This window comes from Balaenoptera musculus, chromosome 7 (genome assembly GCF_009873245.2).
Source record: "Balaenoptera musculus isolate JJ_BM4_2016_0621 chromosome 7, mBalMus1.pri.v3, whole genome shotgun sequence".
Taxonomy (NCBI): domain Eukaryota; kingdom Metazoa; phylum Chordata; class Mammalia; order Artiodactyla; family Balaenopteridae; genus Balaenoptera; species Balaenoptera musculus.
Genome location: NC_045791.1, coordinates 5,951,849 through 5,973,064, shown reverse-complemented (window position 1 = coordinate 5,973,064; position 21,216 = coordinate 5,951,849). Strand labels below are relative to the sequence as shown.

The following is a 21,216-nucleotide window of genomic DNA, read 5'->3' as shown; positions in this document are numbered from 1 at the left end:
TGCCGGGGGTTAGCAGACAAGCCCCAGCCTTCCAGCCTTCCTCTCCTTCAAGGCCTGCCTCCTGCAGGAAGGCACCTGACTCTACCCTCACTCCCACTCCCCAGCATGCATTATTTAGATTCAAGGACACACCCCAAGAGGGGGCTTGTTCAGCCTTGTGGGTCAAGGGCTGCAGAGGGTTCAAGACAAGGAAACACTTTCATTCTCACTTTGGGGGACTCTGCCTGTCCTTGGGGAGATGGATTCTCAAATGTAGTCAGTGAGAGCTCTGATCCACAGAAGGGAGAAGCTCTGGTCCCTGGGCAGCTGTAGGGAAGGGCGGAGCAGGAGAGCTGGCGGTGGGAGAGAGACCCAGTCTCCACTCCCGCCTCTGTCCTCACTCACCGCAACAAGCTGCCGCCACCTGGGCATCCGTTTGCTGTCTGTAGAAAGGCCCTCAGTCATTCTGAACCCAGTTGTTTCGCCCCCTTGAGGGAGCCCCTGAGACCTGGGGCTGTGCCAGCTGACCTCCCAGTGGCTGGACTCTGGGACCTCAGCCCATAGGGTGTCCGTTCTTCCAGGGGACAGACACCACCTTGCTGCAAAAACTGAAGAATGTCCATGCCAACAACAAGGCCTTCCTGCAGCCCAAGAACATCCACGATGCCCGATTTGGCATCGCCCACTTTGCCGGCGAGGTGTACTACCAGGCAGAAGGTGGGTGCAGCTCCTCTCCGCAGCCCCTTCCTTCCAAATCCCGAGCACTCCAGGGAGGCCAAGGAAAGAAGGCTCAGGGGACTAGGTCATTCTGCAGAACCAGCAATGGGACAGAGGGAATGGAATGGACCAGGCATGTTTGTTTGTGTTTTGTTTTGTGGGTAATAGTTCTATTGAGAGATCATTCACATACCGTAGAATTCACCCATTTGAAGTCTACAACTCAATGGTTTTTAGTATATTCACAGAATTATGCAGCTGTTGCCACAATTTTAAAACTTTTTCATCACCCAAAAGAGAAACTCCCATTAGCGGTCATTCCTCATTTCTCCCCAGCCCTAGGCAACCACTGATTTCTGTCTCTATGGATTTGCCTGTTTTGGACATTTCACATAAACGGAATCATACACCATGTGGCCTTTGTGACTGGCTTCTTTCACTTGGCATAATGTGTTCATGGTTCGTCCACGTTGTAGCATGTGTCCGTACTTTGTTTCTTTAAATTACAATATTCCACTGTACGAATATGCCACATTTTGTTTATCCTTTCATCAATTGATGGATATTTCGGTTGTTTCCACTTTTTGGCTATTATGAATAATGCTGCTATTAACACTCTTGTACAAAACTTTAAGTTTTCCTTTTTTAAAGAAATTTTTTTAATTTTTTGGCCGCGCCCCGCACCTTGCGGGATCCTTGAACCCGGGCCCTCGGCAGTGAAGGCGTAGAGTCCTAACCACTGGGTTGCCAGGGAATTCCCCACGTACAAATTTTTATGTAGACATATGTTTTCACTTCTTGGGAGTATATACCTAGGAGAGGAATTGCTGGGTCATATGGTAATCCTATTTAACTTCTGGAGTAAGCACCAAACTGTTTTCCAAAGCGGCTACACCATTTTACATTCCCATCAGCAATATATGAAGGTTCCAATTTCTCCAGCTCCTTATGAGCACATGCTAATTGTCTTCTTTTTTATTGTAAGTACCTGAACAGATACAGAATGTGCAAATATTATCTCCTATTCTGTGGGTTACCTTTTCACTCTCTTGGTAGTGAAAGTGTATATGCTGAGATAAGGTCAGGCATGGTTTTGATTGGAGAAATAAAGACCTGGGGTGGTCAATCTGCTGATGTGCTTAGAAAAATGGGAAAGGTGGCCAGAGAATGCTGTGGTCAGGAAAACGAGGCAGACGGTCATAGTGTCACTGTGGGGCTCGTATGGAGAAATGAGGAGTTGCTCTGATCTGTTTAAATGGAAACTCGGAGTCAGGGATGTTCCAAGCACTTTTCAGGTGGAGGGACAAGGCAGCAGGAGGGGCTGATGTTTTACATAGAGGAGGGGCAGTGTTAGGAGGTCAGGGGATTATTTCTGTTGGAAAAATAAGGAGGCGAGGCTGCTCCTTCGTAGTTCCCACCAGATCCTGGCTTTGGGGCTCTTCCGAAAGGGAGAGACCAGAGCTAGCGGGACCCCAGAATCCCAGAATACAAAGACACTGAGCGCAGCAACCTCCATGGGCTACTCAAGGCCAAGTTTTAGTCTTTGAAGTGACCTGAAGCTTTCCTGTATGCTAAGATTAAGGTAGCTTCTTTCTGAGTGCAAAATTTTATTCACGCTCTTTGACGATGGGCCTGCTGGTTTTTCTTTTGGCGCCCTGCTGTGCTGACAACTTGAGCCCCATTTACTCTGTCTTTTGAGGGACTGAGCCCAGGGGTGCCTTGACCCTCCCCCGACTCTGAGAACACCTGGGGCGGGGAGGCTTCGCCTAAGCCTGGAGAGGCACAGGGTGCCACCAAGTGTCTGCCCGTCCCCACCTGCAGAAAGCAGCCTCCTGGCACACAGCTGGGAGAGGGGCTTCGGTGGCCTTGGAGCCTCGCCTAGGCTCTCACCACTCCCAGCTTGGCGAGGGCCGCATGGCCCCAGCTCCCGGTCCAGTCCCCTCCTCTCACAGCACCTGCTCTCAGAGGGGAAACCAGGCTCCCTTCTTCCACCCTTGATGCGGTCTCCCTGCACCCCACACCAGGCCGTGTGGGGTTTTTTTTTTTTTTGGTATGCATACAATTCAGTTATAGTTTTGTTAAATTAACTGTTAAATGGCAGAGATACACAGATGAGCTTTATAGTATTTTGGGGTTGTTTTGCTTGTTTGCTTTTGTTTTTTTTTATATATAAATTTATTTATTTATTTTTGGCTGTGTTGGGTCTTCGTTGCTGCGCGCGGGCTTTCTCTAGTTGCGGCGAGCGGGGGCTACTCTTCGTTGCGGTGCGTGGGCTTCTCATTACCGTGGCTTCTCTTATTGCGGAACACGGGCTCTAGCGTGCAGGCTTCAGTAGTTGTGGCACGCGGGCTCAGTAGTTGTGGCTCATGGCCTCTAGAGCACAGGATCTGTAGTTGTGGCACATGGGCTTAGTTACTCCGCGGCATGTGGGATCTTCCCGGACCAGGTCTTGAACCCGTGTCCCCGGCATTGGCAGGCGAGTTCTTACCCACTGCGCCACCAGGGAAGTCCTATAGTATTTTTGTAGTTCCTTAGTACCACTTAGTATTTCAATATTGTATCAGCTTCTGATATCCTGTAAATGTGAATTAGAGGGAATAAGAAAAGTCTTTCATCGGTTATCACTTTTAAATTCTGAACAAAATAGAGACCATACACTACTCAAATTCCTAAGAATTTAAGAATGCACCCCACTAAAATGTGGGGTGACTCAAAGCATGAGGACAAGTCAGGGTCGGGCCCTTGCTGGGTGAATCCCTCAGCAGGCCCCGGGTCCTCATCTAGCCTGGCTTCGAGAAGCAGCCTCTTCCAGTGCCTTCTCCCTGCGATTCTGTGCCCTGCCTCAGGTGGTCCACTCTCTCCCATGGCAGCAGGGGAGGGGTGCTGTCTGCTCACCCCCAGACCCACGCCTCTGTTCGTTGGCCAGCGCTGCCGTGGCAAAGTTCCACAGATGCGTACAGAAATGTATTTTCTCACAATTCTGGAGGCCAGGAGTCCAAGACAAAGATGTCGGCAGGACTGGTTCCTTCTGATGTCTCTCTTCTGGCATCTTTATTGTCTCTGGGTCCTAATCTCTTCTTCTTCTTTTTTTTTAAAATAAATTTATTTATTTTGATTTTTGGCTGCGTTGGGTCTTCGTTGCTGCGCACAGGCTTTCTCTAATTGTGGCGAGCGGGAACTACTCTTGGTTGCGGTGTGCGGGCTTCTCATTGCCGTGGCTTCTCTTGTTGCGGAGCACGGGCTCTCCGCACACAGGCTTCAGTAGTTGTGGCGCACCGGCTCAGTAGCTGTGGCACACGGGCTTAGTTGCTCCGCCGCATTTGGGATCTTCCCAGCCCAGGGCCTGAACCCATGTCCCCTGCATTGGCAGGCGGATTCTTAACCACTGCACCACCAGGGAAGTCCCTTATCTCCTCTTCTTATACGACACCAGTCAGACTGGATTAGGGCCCACTCTAACAGCCTCATTTTACCTCAATTATCTCTTTAAAGGCCCTTCTCTCCACATATAGTCACATTCTGAGGTACTGGAGGTTAGGGCCTCAACATACGGATTTTGGGGGGCACACAGCTCAGCCCATACATTGCCCTCCCTGATTTCTGGAGGCTCAGTCCTTAGGCTGGAGGGCCCCTTGGCCCTAGAAAGTCCTTCCAAGGCCCCAGAGCAGGGCTGGTAGAGGGGCCCTGGGGTTCCCAGGCCCTCAGGGTCTCCTTAGTGAGTGACAGACATGCTTTGTTCTTAACCCTACTCTGTCCAAGCACACACATATGCTCACACGCATGTGCGCACAATGCCTATGGGCACACGTTCATTTCCAAGACCAGTGCAGTTTAAACTTATGACGAAGAGGGAAATACGTCTCAGGACCTCATAATCAGCAAGTCACCCCCCCCCCCATCCTTGAAGCCAGGAAGCCAAATGGTGTTTAATTTCTTTCGTTTCCCCGTTTTGGGCTTCCAGGAGGAGCAAAGCAGCTACTGCCCCCGCGCTGGTTCCGCAGGGGCGTTTTCAAGTGGCCGCTCCTGCACAGACCGGCCAGCTGGGAAGGGTGGGCCTCCAGGCGGGAGTGCCCAGGTCTTCCTCTCCAGACTGCAAGCTGCCTGGACGTGACCAGGCTGCCAGATTTTCAGGGATTATGAGGGGTGGGGAGGTTTCTGTACTTTCTCCTTTCCCTTCTCTTCTTCTTTTGGCTCCTTTATGTAAACACGCAGTTGCCTCAATCATACTTGCCCAGGGTCCCCGGAAATTCAGAGCCCGGAGGAGAGCCTGCAGGCACTGCCCTCGGGGAGGTCTAAACTGCACGTGAAACGGACACTCCGTCTGCGGTGCTGCTAGTGGGTTCCTGGGTGCATGTGGCAGTGACAGCGGTGGCTGGGATTGCTGGGATGTTGAGGGGCATGCACTCGCTCCTGCCCATGGTCCACCCGGGGAGCCGTGGCTGGTGGAGCAGATGCGAAGTCCTCAGGCCACCCCTGAGCCGAGTGACAGGGCGTAAGGGAGCCCCAAGGAGGGCCTCTCACCCCACTTGTGGGACAGGAGAGCCTCCTGGGATAGACGACGCTTGAGCTGGCCTGAAGCACAAACCAGAGTTGGCCTGGGTGGGTTAGGAGGGAAGAGGGCCCCAGAGAGCTAGTGGAGGCTGCAGGCCCCCCTGGAAGAGATGAAACCCCCTGGGGTGGGACACAGGGCCTGGGGGAGACATGAGGTCTCCCTGGGGCGGGGTGGAGGCCCCGGGGGAGAGAGGAGGAGGAAAGCAGGCACTGGCAGCAGAGGAAAGGTACAGAGGGGTGACGGGCGATGCGCCCTCTCAGGAAGGCCCCTGGGGGCAGAGGGGCCAGGCAGGCAGGGAGGCGCAGGAGGCAGGCAGGGTAATCAGGCGGAAGGCCTGGGGGCGGCTTGGATGGGGGCGGCAGTGGGGATGGGGGCTAGCGGGGGCCGTGGGATGTGGCCGTGGCCGTGACAGCCCCCGGCGCCGCTCCCCGGTGATGGAGGCGGGCCTGGAGGGGGTGGCCTGCGGGGGGCTCGTGTCTGCACCGCGCCCGCCCCTCGCCGGAGTCAGCAGCGGTGGCTGAGCTGGGTGGGGGGCTCTGCTTCCCTGCAGGCTTCCTGGAGAAGAACCGGGACGTGCTGAGCAAGGACATACTCGCCCTGGTCCGCTCCTCCCGGAACAAGTTCCTGCGGGAGATATTCGGGCTGGAGTCCTCGGAGCTCAAGCGGGGCCGAGGGACCATCGTCCGGGTGCCGGCGGGCAACCAGCTCTTCAAGGTGGGCTCGGTGGCCCTGCCCAGCCCGGGTCCCGGGGTCTGGGGTCGGGGATTCTCAGGCGGGGCGGGGCAGAGGTGGCTGAAAACGCGGGGAGGGGCTTCAGGGGCAGCAGGCGGGGCGGGGGCGGGGGAACGGGACTCCGCCTGCTTCCCAGTGAGTGGTGGACTCTAGAGGGCCCACCTGCTTTGGTTTTTATCTTGTTTCTTTCTATATCGGTCTCTGTGTGTGTTTTGTGTGGTGTGTGTGGTATGTGGTGTGTGTGTGTGTGGTGTGTGTGGTATGTGTGTGCGTGTACGTGGTATGTGGTGTGTGTGTGTGTGGTATGTGGTGTGTGGTGTGGGTGGTGTGTGTGTGTATGGTGTATGTGGTATGTGTGTGTGTGTACGTGGTATGTGGCGTGTGTGTGTGTGGTATGTGGTACGTGGTGTGTGGTGTGTGGTGTGTGTGGTATGTGTGTGTGTACATGGTATGTGGTGTGTGTGTGTGTGGTATGTGGTGTGTGTGTGGTATGTGGTGTGGTGTGTGGTGTGTGTGTGTGTACGTGGTATGTGGTGTGTGTGTGTGTGTGGTGTGTGTGTGGTATGCGGTGTGTGCTATGTGTGTGTGTGTACGTGGTATGTGGTGTGTGGTGTGTGTGTGTGGTGTGTGTGTGTGGTGTGTGTGTGTGTGCATGGTACGTAGTTTGTGTGTGTGTGCTGTGTGGGGGGTGTGTGTGTGTGGTATGTGGGGTGTGTGTGGTATGTGTGTGTGTGGTGTGTGTGTGTGCGTGTGTGTGGTATGTGGTGTGTGGTGTGTGTGTGTGTGGTATGTGGTGTGTGGTGTGTGTATGTGTGTATGTGGTATGTGGTGTGTGGTGTGTGTGTGTGGTATGTGGTGTGTGGTGTGTGTGGTGTGTGTGTGTGGTATGTGGTGTGGTGTGTGTGTGTGGTATGTGGTGTGTGGTGTGGTGTATGTGTGTGTGTGGTATGTGGTGTGTGGGGTGTGTGTGTGTGGTATGTGGTGTGTGGTGTGTGTATGTGTGGTATGTGGTGTGTGGTGTGTGTGTGTATGTGTGTGTGTGGTATGTGGTGTGTGATTTGTGTGGTGTGTGGTGTGTGTGTGCGTGTGTGGTATGTGGTGTGTGTGTGTGTGTGTGGTGTGTGTGTGTATGTGGTGTGTGGTGTGTGTGTGGTGTGTGTGGTGTGTGTGTTGGTATGTGGTGTGTGGTGTGTGTAGTGTGTGTGGGTTTGTGTGTGTGTGTGTGTGTGTGTGTATGTGGTATGTGGTGTGTGGTGTGTGTGTAGTATGTGGTGTATGGTGTGTGTGTATGTAATGTGTGTGTGTGTGTGTGTGTATGTGGTGTGTGTGTGTGGGGGGTGTGTGTGTGGTATGTGGTGTGTGTGTGTGGTATGTGGTGTGTGGTGTGTGGTGTATGTGTGTGTGTGGTATGTGGTGTGTGGTGTGTGTGTGTATGTGGGTGTGTGGTATGTGGTGTGTGTGGTGTGTGTGTGGTATGTGGTGTGTGGTGTGTGTGGTATGTGGTGTGTGTGGGGTGTGTGGTGTGTGGGGGGTGTTGGGTGTGGTTTGTGGTGTGTGGTGTGTGGGGGGGGTGTGTGGGTTGTGTGTGAGTGGGTGTGGGGTGTGTGTGTGGTGTGTGGTGTGTGTGTGGTATGTGGTGTGTGTGGTATGTGGTGTGTGGTATGTGTGTGTGTGTGTGTGTGGTATGTGGTGTGTGTGTGTGTGGTATGTGGTGTGTGTGGTATGTGGTGTGTGGTGTGTGTGTGTGTGGTATGTGGTGTGTGTGTGTGGTATGTGTGTGTGGTATGTGGTGTGGTATGTGGTGTGTTTGTGTGTTGTGTGTGTGTGGTGGGGTGTTGTGTGGGTGTGTGTGTGTGGTGTGGTGTTGTGGTGTGGTGTGTGATTTGTGTGGTGTGTGGTGTGTGTGTGCATGTGTGGTATGTGGTGTGTGGTGTGTGTGTGGTATGTGGTGTGTGTGTGGTATGTGTGTGGTACGCGGTGTGTGGTGTGTGTGGTGTGTGTGTGTGGTGTGTGGTATGTGTGTGTGTGTGTATGTGTGGTGTGTGTGTGTGTGGTGTGTGTATGTGTGTGTGTGGTATGTGGTGTGTGGTGTGTGTGTGTGTGGTATGTGGTGTGTGTGTGGTATGCAGTATGTGGTGTGTGTGTGTATGTGGTATGTGGTGTGTGTGTGTATGTGTGTGTGTGGTATGTGGTGTGTGGTGTGTGTGTGTGTGGTATGTGGTGTGTGGTGTGTGTGTGTATGTGTGTGTGTGGTATGTGGTGTGTGGTGTGTGTGTGTGTGTATGTGGTGTGTGTGGTGTGTGTGTGTGTGGTATGTGGTGTGTGTGTGGTATGTGGTATGTGGTGTGTGTGTGTGTGTGTGTGTGTGGTGTGTGTGGTGTGTGGTATGTGTTGTGTGTGGTATGTGGTGTGTGGTGTGGGGGGGGGTGTGTGGGTTGTGTGTGAGTGGTATGTGGGGTGGTGTGTGGTGTGTGTGTGTTTGTGTGTGTGTGGTATGTGGTGTGTGTGGTATGTGGTGTGTGGTGTGTGTGTGTGTGGTATGTGGTATGTGGTGTGTGGTGTGTGTGTGTGTGGTATGTGGTGTGTGGTGTGTGGTGTGTGTGTGTGTGTGGTATGTGGTATGTGTGTGTGGTGTGTGGTGTGGTATGTGGTATGTGGTGTGCGTGTGTGTGTGGTATGTGGTGTGTGTGTGTGTGTGTGGTATGTGGGGTGTGTGTGTGTGTGTGTGGTGTGGGTGGGGTGGTGTGTGTGGTGTGTGTGTCTGTGGTGTGTGGTGTGTGTGTGTGGTGTGTGTGTGTGTGTGGTATGTGGTGTGTGTGTGTGCGGTGTGGCGGCAGCAGCACTGAGGCTCCTGGCCAGGGCGGTGGGCAGCAGAGAGCCCCAGGTGCTCCTCAGAGCAGCCTAGGACGTCAGAGCAGGGTGCGGGTCTGCCCACCCACTGCCAGCCGTGCCTTCACCCCTTAACAGTGACTGTTCCACAAAAGCCCCGTGAGTCACCTGACGAGGAGCTCCCCCACCCCAGGCAGGGAGATGAGGCTGGCTCAGTGGCTCAGCAACTGTGGGTGCAGCAGAGGACACCCCCCATCCCCCACCCCATGCCGCACAGTCAGCTCTGGCCACACTGAGGTGCCCTTGACCTCTCATCATCCCCACCCCGACCTGTACTCCTGAGGCTTTAGCGCCCAGGGCCCACAGCACGACCACGTGCAGAGCCAGCCCAGGGGGGTCACCAAGGAGCCGCGAGGCTGTGCAGGAATTGCCCAGGTCTGGAACCAGGCGGAGCCGGGCCAGACCCTCTGCATTCACGGAGCCAGCCTGGATGTCACAGCTGAGGCCGGAGCACAGCCTGGTCCTGGCCCTGTGGGGACACCAGAGCATGTCCCACAGGTTTCAGGGAACAGAATGACAGTGGAGGGAAATGCACATTATTTTATAAACCGGAACAACAGGAAAATGCTGCCCATTGTCATTAGGCCTGCCGGTGATTGCATCCTGCTTTCAGAGGTGTTAAACGGTGAACTCGTGTCTCCAGACTGATGCAATTTGGCAGTACATACATTTGCTCAGGAACATTCGACCTTGGAAAGGTTTGATCAAGGAGCATGGTCCAAGGCCAGCATTGCCCAAAAACACACACTACTCTTGGCCCGGGGCTTGGGCTCTTGTTTTCTCTTGCATCCATCATTTTAATACATGTATTTTAAAACTGTAGACATTTACTATAATGCTTACAATGTACAGTATAAAACACACAAAAAAGCAAATAAAACCGATACAAAAACTGAAAATGTAGAATGGTGAGGTAGACAGTTGGGAGTTCTCACATTCGCTCCTCACCCTGGTGCATCATCTTGTGCGTCCCACTTGGGGGGCCCCACCCCTAGACAGGAGGCTTGCCCTGTCTTACTTGGCTCTGGGTCCCCAGTGTCTAGCTGGGCACCTGCACACATAGGCACTTGGGGAACCTGTGCTAGATGAATGAATGAGCGATTGGATGAATGTAGCCCTGCCCACCTGCGGGACCTCGGCAGAAGCCCTCACTGTGCCACGGGTCAGCTGTGCCCCAGGCCAAGCTCCCCAGCCCCCCACTTGTGCCCTGTGCTTTTGCCTGCAGTCTGCAGACTCCAGCAAGCGGCCCTCCACCTTGGCGGGCCAGTTCAAGCAGTCCCTGGACAAGCTGATGAAAATCCTGACCAACTGCCAGCCTTACTTCATCCGCTGCATCAAACCCAATGAGTACAAGAAGCCACTGGTAATGCGGGGAGGGAGAGGGCCTCTACTGGATGAGTCTGATGGCATCTGGGGTCATGTCACTCCCTGCACAAGTGTCTGAGCAGCTTTAGAGCTATCTGCCCCCATTTTACAGATGGGGGGTACTGAGGCAAGGTGACCAGTCTAGGCCATTCGAAGGTCTGTGACCTTCAGGGCTTTGGATCACCCGGACCTCAACTGTCTCAGCCCTGCCATTCGCCTGCCATTGGCCAGGTGTGTTGCTTCTCTGAGCCTCAGTTTCCTCTTCCGTAAATTCAGGATCTGCCTACCTGCAGGGGGTAGCAAGGATTGCACGTGACGTTTTTGCCACACCTGCATAAGTAAACCACACTCCGTAAGGGGCAGCAACCAGTACTGTGATTTTAGAGACTGACACCAACTGCTGGTCACCGAGACCTGAGGCCATGCAGCCCTTGGAAGGCGGCTTTATCTGCTTATGTGTGGGGTGGGGTGGGAACCTGCTGCCTGCCCAGCCCCTGACGTGTGGGCTTGGGAATCCCACCCAGAGGCTGCAAATACAGGATTCCAGAAACTGGGAGATGCCATCTGAGAGGAGATAGAAGGATTCAAAAACACAAAAAATCTTATAAGAGAAAAGAAATAAGATTACATTAAATGAAGTGCCTTTTTGAAAAGTATAAAATCATATGAAATTCAGGCTGGCCCAGGAGATCCAAAGTGTGTCTTCCTTAAAGCACAATGCACAGGTGTTAGAGAGTAACTGTGCTCCCAGAGGTCCTTACCCACGCCCACAGGTGGGGGGCCTGAGGATCATTCTCAGGTCTTGTGGGTGCCTCCGGCTGAGACATTTCTGGGAGTTGGTAGCTGCTGTGCGGGTGTAGGGGAGCCCAGGCTGAGGGGCCAGGAAGGCTCAAGGTAGGAACCCTGGCTCAGCCACTCAGGAGCATGGCCCTGCGCCTCAGGCAGCTTGTCTTTAAGTTGGAGCTAAGTACTGCACCAGGTAGGGCTGTTGTAAAGATTAAAGGAGAAGCACCAGGCCCACCAGAAAAAATAAATGGGAGCTAAGAGGTTGCCCAAAACTAACTACTGTGGCCCTTCGTGTTTCCAGGTGCTGGTGGGCTTGCCAGATTGGAGGGCTTGCCCCTAGTCCCCAGACACTCCTGGTTGGAGGTGGAGGGGGGCTCTCGAGGGTCCCAGCCATGCAGAGTCTTGGGGCCATGGCTGAGACCCCATACCCCTGTGCAAAGCATCGTGGCCAAGTTCCTCTCCAAATACCCATCTCTGGAGGATGGAGAGACTAAGTTGACTAGAACATTTTCACACTCAAAGTAGGAAAGGTACTTATTCCTTCCACTAGAGTGTGAGAGGCACGATGGAGCCCCAGCCGGAAGGACTGCAGGGGCACCAGTCACCCCAACACAGGCAAGGCCAGAAGGAAGCCGTGTCCTTGGGCATCATTGTTTGGGGGTACTTCAAAAAATTTTAAACGTGGCATATGCAAAAACACTTTGATATTCCTCATACTTTGCATATTCTGAAAATGCGGGAAGTATCTGGTGTTCTTGTGGGTGTCCCAGTTCGTATGTTATCGACTTTTTATCTCCTTGGGAAACACTTCCAGGACTTGGCAGCGACTTCAACCAAATATCTCCCTTCAAAACAGAACGTTCATGAAACCAGGCGTTTGCTTCGTTCTCCTGCATTTGGTGGACGGCCGAAGGGTTGGTGGCAGGGAGGTCGGGAAGGGGGCGGCCCGCGCCATCAGCCCCTCTCCTCTGCGCCCGCAGCTCTTCAACCGGGAGCTGTGCCTCTGGCAGCTGCGCTACTCAGGCATGATGGAGACGGTGCACATCCGCAAGTCCGGATTCCCCATCCGCTACTCGTTCGAGGAGTTCTCGCAGAGGTTCCGCGTCCTGCTGCCCAGCGCCGTGCGCACGGAGGTGTGCGTCCCCGCAGCCCGGCCCACGGGCCCCGACAGGCGGCGTGCGCATGCGCAGAACCCAGCCGCCTCTGGGCGCCCGCACGGCCCCCGTTCCAAGCGGGCTGCCCACCTGATGCCCAGGGCCCCTCCCTGGACTCCAAGCTTTGAAATGACCCCCGTTCCTGCTTCCCTTCTCTGGACGAGGCTAGCCACTGAATATGTTCCTTCTAGGAGCATCCGCAGTTAGAAGCAAACACTCTCTTTTACGTGGCAGAATGTCACAGAGGTGATAAGTGGCCAGGGAGCAGGACCCTTCCTGTTTCCCAGCCTTCCCCGAACACTCGGCCATCCTGAAGTTTGGGCTGCCCGTGTCCAACGGCCACACTGAGGCCCCAGGCCCTACAAGGTGTGGTGGCCTCGTGGTCCCCTGGGCCCCACCCTTGATCCAGGAGCCCCTGACGGCGACACCTGTGGGAGCAGAGGGACCCCTCTCCCTAGGAAGCCCCCGAGGAGGGACCTCAGGCTCCAGCGGGACTCCACAGAGCCCCTCCTGTTTCTCTTTGGCAGCTTCAGGGCAAGTTTCGCCAGATGACCCTGCGCATCGTCGAAATGTGGCTGGGCACAGACAAAGACTGGAAAGTGGGAAAGACCAAAATTTTCCTGAAGGTGAGACCCTGAACGCGCTGGTCCTCAGCCTCCTGAAGCCTGTGTGGCCTGTCTGGTGCCCGTGGGCGCCTGCCCCGTGCGTGGCCCCTGCCCTCAAGAAAGCCACTCTAGGGGGGAAGGGAGGCAGGGGGTCGGGGGAGAGCCCGGCCCAGCCCGTGAAAGCCCGGGGGCTTCTCAGAGGAGGACATTTAGGGCGAGGCCTGAGGAGAAGGAGGGCCTGCCTCCAAGCCACCGCGGGAGAGCAAGAAGGAGCTGAGGGAGGTCTCCCACTGTCCCCGAGAACAGCCCTTGAGGCCCGGGGCCACAGTCTGCAGTCCGACCTGGGAAGCCCCGCCCCTGCCTCCCTGGAGAGGCGGGGCTTCAGGCAGGAGGCAGTGTGCCCCCCTCCCCCCATGACAGCTCCTTGGCGGGCCAGTGCAAGCAGCACCATCTCCCACCTCCCACCTGCCTCTCCATCAACTCACAGGGAGGCTCAAGGTCACGCAGACGCAGCCTCCCGCCCTTGAGGCTGGCCTTCGGGCCCTCCAGGATTGCAAACTGGGTCAGAGAGCCACAGGGAGAGAACCTCCGTGTCTCCTAGCCTCACACACCTTGGGCAGGTCAGCAGGGCGAGAAAGAGAGGGAGGAAGAGAAGATCAGGGCTAGAATCAGGGCTCTGCCAGCCCGCCCCGCACCCCACCTCGTCCCCACTGCCCTTCCTGAGGCCTCCACTCTGTCCTCTTCCCCCGTAAAGCCTGCCCAAACGTCCTTGTCTGTCCTCCCAGCCCCAGCTCTCCAGTGGGTCTGTCCGTCTGTCCGTGCGTTAGTCAGGTCTGCCTGTGCTGGGACTCTGGGGCTTGACAGGAAGGAAGAAGCAGAGGGGCTTCAGACTCCACTGGGGAGGTGAGGCTGGCAGAGGGAAGAGGTCTGGGGAGTCCCAGGGCCGCTGCCCAGGAGGGTGTGGTATGGAGAGTGGGGTCAGCGTGGGTGGATGGCCAAGGAGGGGAGGAGAGTGCCCGCCCCTCCATCCCTCCCCCTCCCTGGCTGCTCCGTGAGGCCACAGTCGGGGGTCTAGTCCATCTCTGTGTCCCCAGGGCCCACCCAGGCACACGAAGAGACCCAGTGCTTGCTTGATGCAAGACTGATGGGGGCAGGAAGGGCCACCAAGCCCCTGGCCTCTGCCCATCACTTACCAAAGGGCCGTGCTGGTCTCGCCTCTGCAAAGACAGTCCCTTCCTTCCGGCCCGGGATCCAGGGGCAGCAGGGAGGTGGGCCAGGGAAAGTCACCGCTCAGGGATGAACATGGCTCATCACCTCACACCGTGAAGTCTATGCAAAGGCTGGAATTCATGTTTACATGGAAACAAGCATGCATCTCTGTTACAGCTGAATGCGCGTTGCACATGAATTTTGGGAAATAAAATACAGCTTTGGGGAAATTTTTTGCCCCCCTCTTGGGTTCTCCGGAGCAGAAGTGAAATTTCCCAGATCGAATTAACAAGAAGAAAGAGCTAAAATGGGAAGTTCTTGGATTGGGGCTGGGGATGTAGCTGCGGTTCTCTGCTCTGAGCCACAGCGGTGGCAACATGAGGGCCCCTTCCCCTGCCCGCCCTCCTGGGAGCAGTGTGGGAAGAGTCTGAGAGACCCTGACTTCTGGCTGCAGGTGGGGGAGTGGCGGTGCGGCGGGGCAGCTGCATGATGAGATCTCTCCCATCCCAGGAAAACCAGGAAACCCTGCTGGCGGTACAGAGGAGCCAGGCCCTGGACAAGGCTGCCGTCAGCATCCAGAGAGTCCTGCGGGGCTACAGATACAGGTGCCCGCCCTGCCCCCTCCCAGCCCACACACCCACCCGCCTTGTGCCCTGGGCAGGCCTGTACCCCCCAAGGGCCACAAGTTCCCACTGGTCCCCCTCTCGGGGTAACCGAGGCAGAAGCGCTGTCGGGACCTCCTGACCAGGGACACTGCAGTCTGTGTTGGCCAGAGAATTCTAATACATTATTTGAATGTTTGGGGTGGAGGACAAAATCCACCACGGAAGCAAGAGGCAAATGAAGCATCAGCTCTGGTTTCGACTGTATCTCGGCGCTCTCCTTCAGTTGTCTTAGAGAATGTATGGGTTTGGTTTTATGAGGTGGTTGGTTTTGGAGGGAAGAAAAGAACTGTCTTTGACTCGGTTCCCTGGTCAGTAAGAAGATAATGCTTGAATTTCAGTCCAGGTTCAGTAAATCAGCCATATTACCGCCTCCCTCCCCCTCACCACGTCCAAGGGTCTCGGCAGGTCCCATGGTGCCATTCCCTGCTGTCCTGTCGGCCCGTTGCCAACCATAAGAAGGCCTGGAAACCCAGATAGGACAAAATGCAAGCAAGTGGCTGAGCCACAGGAATATCGGCCATGGGCACCAGCAAGCACGGTCGTGAGGCGGGGAGGTGTGGCTTAGAAGGCCATACAGGTTCAGGATTCCCCCGTGGTCTCCACTGCCATTGTTGGGGGTGGGCTCATTACTACCCATCAAGGATGACTTCCTATACAACCCAGGTGAGGGTGGACGTCTAGGCTTTCCACTGGGCATCTTCTGGTGTAGGTGGGGGAACCACAGTTGTTTACACGGTGTTTCACTGGAGTAGACTTGGTTATTATCTAAAAGTTTTCTGTCTTGCTAAACTGCCCCTTTCTTGATCCTTTTGGTAGAGAGAGAAGGCTTTTCTTGGGGTCTTTCTGGTCTGTGCCCATTGTCATTTCTGGACTGCCTTCTTCTTCAGCTCCTAGTCTAGAGTATGTGAGGCAAAAAGAAATCCAGAGAAGTTACCACTGTGTCTGAGATCCTTAGCTGGTCTTCCTTCTTCTCTCCATGTTTCAGAGTCTTCTTAATGTTTGTTTTATGTATAATGTCTAGGGGTTTTTAGTTGTAGTTAGCAGGAGGAGTAAGGGAAAGTATGTCTACTTCATCTTCCCAGAAGTGATCACCATTGGTAATTAATGGTGTTCTCGCTGTTCTGGCCAATGCAATTAGACAAGAAATTTAAAGAAAATATAGAAATCAGGGTTTTTCAGCTTCAACACTACTGACATTTTGCTTGGATAACTTTTTGCTACAGGGGGCTGTCCTGGGCATTGCAGGGTGTTCAGCAGCATCTGAACTCTACTCACTAGATGCCAGTAGCATTCTCCTCCCCAGCCCCCGGTCATGGCAACCAAAAATGTGTCTCGACATTGCCAAGTGTGCCTGGGGGGCAGAATCACCCCCAGTTGAGAACCACTGGTATAAATATTAGAAAGGAGACCAATTATCTTTATTTTTAGATAACTCAGTTGTTTACTTTGGCCTTATATTAGAATCATCATGTGAGTGTGTGTGTGTGTGTGTGTATGTACATGCACCAAAAAATATTGAATAGATAGATATACAGATATATATTGTCCACCCATCAACAAAGATTCTGACTTAATTGGACTGCACGGCACCCAGGCATCAATAAATATTGAAATTTTCCAGATGATTTTTTTCTTATTCCTTTTTTGTTTGTTTGTTTTGGTTTTTGGTTTTTATCCCCCAGTTTTATTGAGATATAATTGACTTACAGTACTGTACAAGTTGAAGGTGTACCACATAATGATTTGACTTATACGTATCATGAAACAGTTACCACAATAAGTTTAGTGGACATCCACCATCTCATATAGATGTAGAAACAAAAGAAAAAAATGTTTTTTTCCTTGTGATGGAAATCCTTCCTAGGGTTTACTCTTTTTTTTTTTTTTTTTGTTTTTTTTTTTTTTTATTTATGGCTGTGTTAGGTCTTCGTTTCTGTGCGAGGGCTTTCTCCAGTTGCGGCAAGCGGGGGCCACTCTTCATCGCAGTGCGCGGGCCTCTCACTATCGCAGCCTCTCTTGTTGCGGAGCACAGGCTCCAGACGCACAGGCTCAGTAGTTGTGGCTCACGGGCCTAGTTGCTCCGCGGCATGTGGGATCTTCCCAGACCAGGGCTCGAACCCGTGTCCCCTGCATTGGCAGGCAGATTCTCAACAACTGAGCCACCAGGGAAGCCCCAGGGTTTACTCTTTTAATAACTTTTATATGTACCATAGAGCAGTGCTAACTATAGTCATCATGTTGTACATTACATCCCTAGTACTTAACCTTATAACTGGAAGTTTGCACCTTTTGACCACCTTCATCCAATTCCCCCTCCCCCAACTCCCCGAAGATGATTTTAATATGATTGAGATCTATTTTCCTAAACCTAAGAAAATACCCTGAAAAATTATTAGAAGTGCTAAGAAAACTCACTTAAGTGTGGGAGAAAAGGTACATCCGTATGCACCTCTGACTCCCCAGAGGCGAGGTTTCAGGTTACCTCCTCCAGTTTTCAGCCCACTTTCCTCCGTGTGGAGGGAGCAGTCTGATGGAGCTTGCCAGGCTGCCTGGGTCTGGGGGCTGCCCTCTGCTTTGACCTGCCCCCAGAGAGGAGCTCTGGTCCTGAGACTTCTGACCTGATTTCTGATAAACCCCTGGGCTAGTGGCCAGAGGAGGGGGCGGAGTCTGGCAATGAATAAAAAGTTGGAAATGGGTTTTATCCCTTCAGAGATCTTTGGGGGGAATGAGGAAATTTTTTCTCCTCACTCTAAACACTGGACTGTCCTCGGGAATTCCCTGGTGGTCCAGCAGTTAGGACTCCTCACTTCCACTTCAGGGGGCACAGGTTCGATCCCTGGTTGGGGAACTAAGATCCCGCAAGCTGCGTGGCATGGCCAAAAAAAATAAAGAAAAGAAAAAGAAAAAAGATAAATTTAAATAAATAAATAAAAACTGGACTGTCCTCATTCACAAATTTAGTTGTTGGCCGTAGATTTTAAGTTCCTAACCTGTCTTTCAGCCTATAAAGGCTTCTGGAAAAGAAATATTGTATGCATTCATTTCCCCCAACATTTCATTATCTCTCTTCCCTTAAAATCAGTTTTTCCCCCCCAAAGGCTTTAAAATGTCTGTGGTTGTTACCACTGACTTGCATTTCCGCTTCTAGGAAGGAGTTCCTAAGGCAGAGGCAGGCAGCTGTGACCCTCCAGGCCTGGTGGAAAGGCTACTACAGCCAGAGGAACTTCAAGCTGGTAAGAGACTCACGTGGGAGGCGGAGCCTGCAGGAGCAGCCGTCCAATTAGATACGAATGTTGACGTTTGTTTATGACTGTGAGAGCTGGGGCAGGAAGCATCACATCAGTCACAGGCGTGATCCAGACCTCAGCACCCCACACACTCTTCTCAGCACAGTGTCAGGTCACACGGTTTGCAGGTTTCAAAGCGTTCTCCTGCAGAATTTGGGGCATCTCCAGAGCTAGAATGAGATGTCTTACTCTGAAATTAGATGGTGGCTTTTTTCCAGGCAACAAAATAGGTTAATGGATTGATTATTTTCTGTTTCAAGCATTTTTTTTCTAATTTTTTCCTTGACCACAGGCGCTGCTAATGAGTGTCTGCACAACAAACAAACCAGAGCAACCTTTAACCGTGTCCTGTGGGGTCTGTTTGACTGCTTGTCTTGGTCATGGCTGCGACTGTGGTTGGGACATGCAGTGGTCACATCAGCAAAACTGACCCAGACCTGTCCGCATTCCATGCTCACAAGGGCACGTTGGCAGCTGATATGGATGGAAAGGCCACTTGGGGCCTGTTGCTCTGTGTGCATCCTTTTATTTACTGTTAAGCCAACGCTGTATGTCAAGGAACCGAGGCACAGAGAAATTAAGTCATTTCCCCAAGAGCACGCCATCAGTAGGCAGCAGAGCTGGAGTTTGGATGCATGTCTGTGTGACTTCCAAACCTGTAAGATGAAGCATGACCCCTCACACCTGGCAGCCGTTAGGTTGGTCTTTCAGAAGCCAACAGGAGCCATCCCAGAGGCTTGGGGACTGCTGTGGCCTAGGGTGTGTTTGCAGCATAGAAGCAGGTACTCATAGTTTATTATTTCCTCTTGATTTTCAAGATCCCTGAGGGATTAGCTTGATGGAGCCGGCCATAGGCCTCCACACAGGTGCTCTAGCTCCACACAAGCTGGCTGGACTTGGCTGCAGGTGTGAAAAGCAAGGCCTCTGGAATCGTATCACGCATGTGACACCCAAACCAGTTCTCTGTGACTGGCAGAACTACCAGGAAACTACCTTATTATTTACGCCATTTTTTTTCTTTTTTTTTTTTTAAGGAATTCCTTTATTTTTATTATTTATTTATTTATTTATTTATTTTTGGCTGTGTTGGGTCTTTGTTTCTGTGCAAGGGCTTTCTCTAGTTGCGGCAAGCGGGGGCCACTCTTCATCGCGGTGCGCGGGCCTCTCACTATCGCGGCCTCTCTTGTTGCGGAGCACAAGCTCCAGACGCGCAGGCTCAGTAGTTGTGGCGCACGGGCCTAGTTGCTCCGCGGCATGTGGGATCTCCCCAGATCAGGGCTCGAACCCGTGTCCCCTGCATTGGCAGGCAGATTCTCAACCACTGCGCCACCAGGGAAGCCCTATTTACGCCATTTAAAAAGACTTCTTTAGCACTAATTTCTTGCCAGGCTCTGTTCTAACTGCTTTACAAGTATAACTCATTTAATACGCTCGTACTCACAGGCACATAAAATTTTAGCACTCGCGCTTTGCCATAAAGCAGGTAACTGTAAAGCTGATTTGTGAGGTCACCTTGCCCCTTGCTCTCTGTCCCCTCGGGAAGGCCTTTCTCTGCTCTGTGCCCGGCTGGGCCCAGGCCTCTCTGTGAGCGCCCGTCCTTCTTGCCTCCGCAGGTCCTCCTGGGTTTTGAGCGTCTGCAGGCCATTGCCCGGAGCCACCTGCTGACAAAGCAGTACCAGGCCATGCGGCAGAGGATGATCCAGCTGCAGGCCCTCTGCAGGGGCTACCTTGTGCGCCAGCAGGTCCAGGCCAAGAGGAGGGCAGTGGTGGTCATCCAGGCGTACGCCAGGGGCCTAGCTGTCCGGCGGCAGAAAGCCAATGTAGGTGGTCACTGCCCTCTCGGGCAGGTGGGAGATGGCCGGGCCCACGTGAGGGAGAGTAGGCAGGAGGAGTAAGCAGCAACACAGGGCTCCCACCAGACACTCCTGCCCCCTCCAGGTCCAAAAATACCAAGAAATACCAAGAGGAGCCTTCAAGAGAGTCCGGGCAAGAGAGGCGGGAGGGCGGGGAGCAGGGGAGTGGCGCCAAGATGCATATCCCTGCGTTCTGAAATTTCACCCTTGCGTGATCCCATTTCCTCCATTCGGACAGCACCTGAGACTCAACCTCACTCCTCAGAACTTGCTCGTTTGGCAATGGTGATAAGGAAGAGGGCCTAGGATGAAGTCTGCCCCTGCTCCGTAGATGAAAATGGGTCCCCGGAGCACAGTGCTAGTACAGTGGCCAGAGCAAGAAAGAGGGCAGAGCCCCAGACATGTCAGCAGCGTGTTCCTGCACCCACATGGCCCCGGACGGGCCACAAACCAGGGCCGGCCCAGGGCCCTCTCCCAGGGGAACCTTGGTGCTCTTTGTGAAGGGACCAGGTGGGCCTGGGTGGGTTTTGCAGCTAGGTTCTGGGGGTCTTCGGGCTTTGGCGTGGTGCCCTGTGAGGACAAGCAAGCATCTCCCCTCTCTGGACCTCTAACTATCCACTGGGAAAGGAGAGGCCCAGGCTGGTTATCTCCAGTCCCTCTCGCTTTTAAAACCTAGGATTTTAGAGGGAAATGTATTGATTTGGACAAATACGGCAGGAGGAGGTTTATTTGGCTTCCGGGAGGGGCTTGCCCCCGCCGGGCCTGTGGTAACCGTGGCCCCCGGGGTGTCTGTGCAGGGGCCTCTGGTCGTCCCCGCTGAAAAGCAGAAAAGCCCAAGCGCTGTCCCCAGGAGGAAGCGTAAGTCCATCTACGACACTGTCACCGACACGGAGATGGTGGAGCAGGTGTTCGGCTTCCTGCCTTCCCTGATGGGCGGGCAGGAGGACCAGGCCACGCCGCACGTCGAGGTAAGACAGGCCCTGCCGGCCCAGCGGCGGTGGGGGGCTCTGTCTAGGGGCCAACCTCTAGGCTTTGTTGAAAAGCCAAGACTCAGCTCGGGGAGCCGATGGAGAAGGTAGGTGTTGAAGTGAGTTCTGCGGTCCTGGGTGAAGATGCAGACAAAAGAGGAGCGACGGTCTCTGTGGTCAAACCCTTTCAAGTTGAGCAGGTTTCTCACCTGCAAGGCTTCCTAGAGCCTTTACTGTGCGAATGTCATTGGGCTTTCAATCGAGCAGCGTTTCCCACATGTGTTCGGCCCCTGTCACACAGCACCTGGGTGGCCGCTGCTCTGCCGTATGTGACCTGGGGACCCGAGGTACAAAACGCACGGCAGGAGGAGGCCGTGTCTGATGGGGGGGGGGGGAGGAGGGGGCGGCCGGGCGGGGGGGGCGGGCAGGAGGGGGCAGCTCCGGGGCTGTCCCGT

General features: G+C 53.9%; 1 protein-coding gene across 1 annotated transcript in view; it reads left to right on the top strand.

Annotated features, from left to right (window-relative positions):
- The window catches only part of MYO7B (myosin VIIB), a 103,116-nt gene that overhangs the window by 54,117 nt on the left and 27,783 nt on the right, over positions 1 to 21,216 (top strand). The window contains exons 14-22 of the mRNA XM_036856979.1: positions 561 to 696; positions 5,799 to 5,962; positions 10,095 to 10,232; positions 12,001 to 12,153; positions 12,702 to 12,800; positions 14,499 to 14,593; positions 17,802 to 17,886; positions 19,554 to 19,760; positions 20,591 to 20,761. Of these exons, the coding sequence (XP_036712874.1) occupies positions 561 to 696; positions 5,799 to 5,962; positions 10,095 to 10,232; positions 12,001 to 12,153; positions 12,702 to 12,800; positions 14,499 to 14,593; positions 17,802 to 17,886; positions 19,554 to 19,760; positions 20,591 to 20,761 (1,248 nt within the window). The remainder of the gene's footprint in view (positions 1 to 560; positions 697 to 5,798; positions 5,963 to 10,094; positions 10,233 to 12,000; positions 12,154 to 12,701; positions 12,801 to 14,498; positions 14,594 to 17,801; positions 17,887 to 19,553; positions 19,761 to 20,590; positions 20,762 to 21,216) is intronic.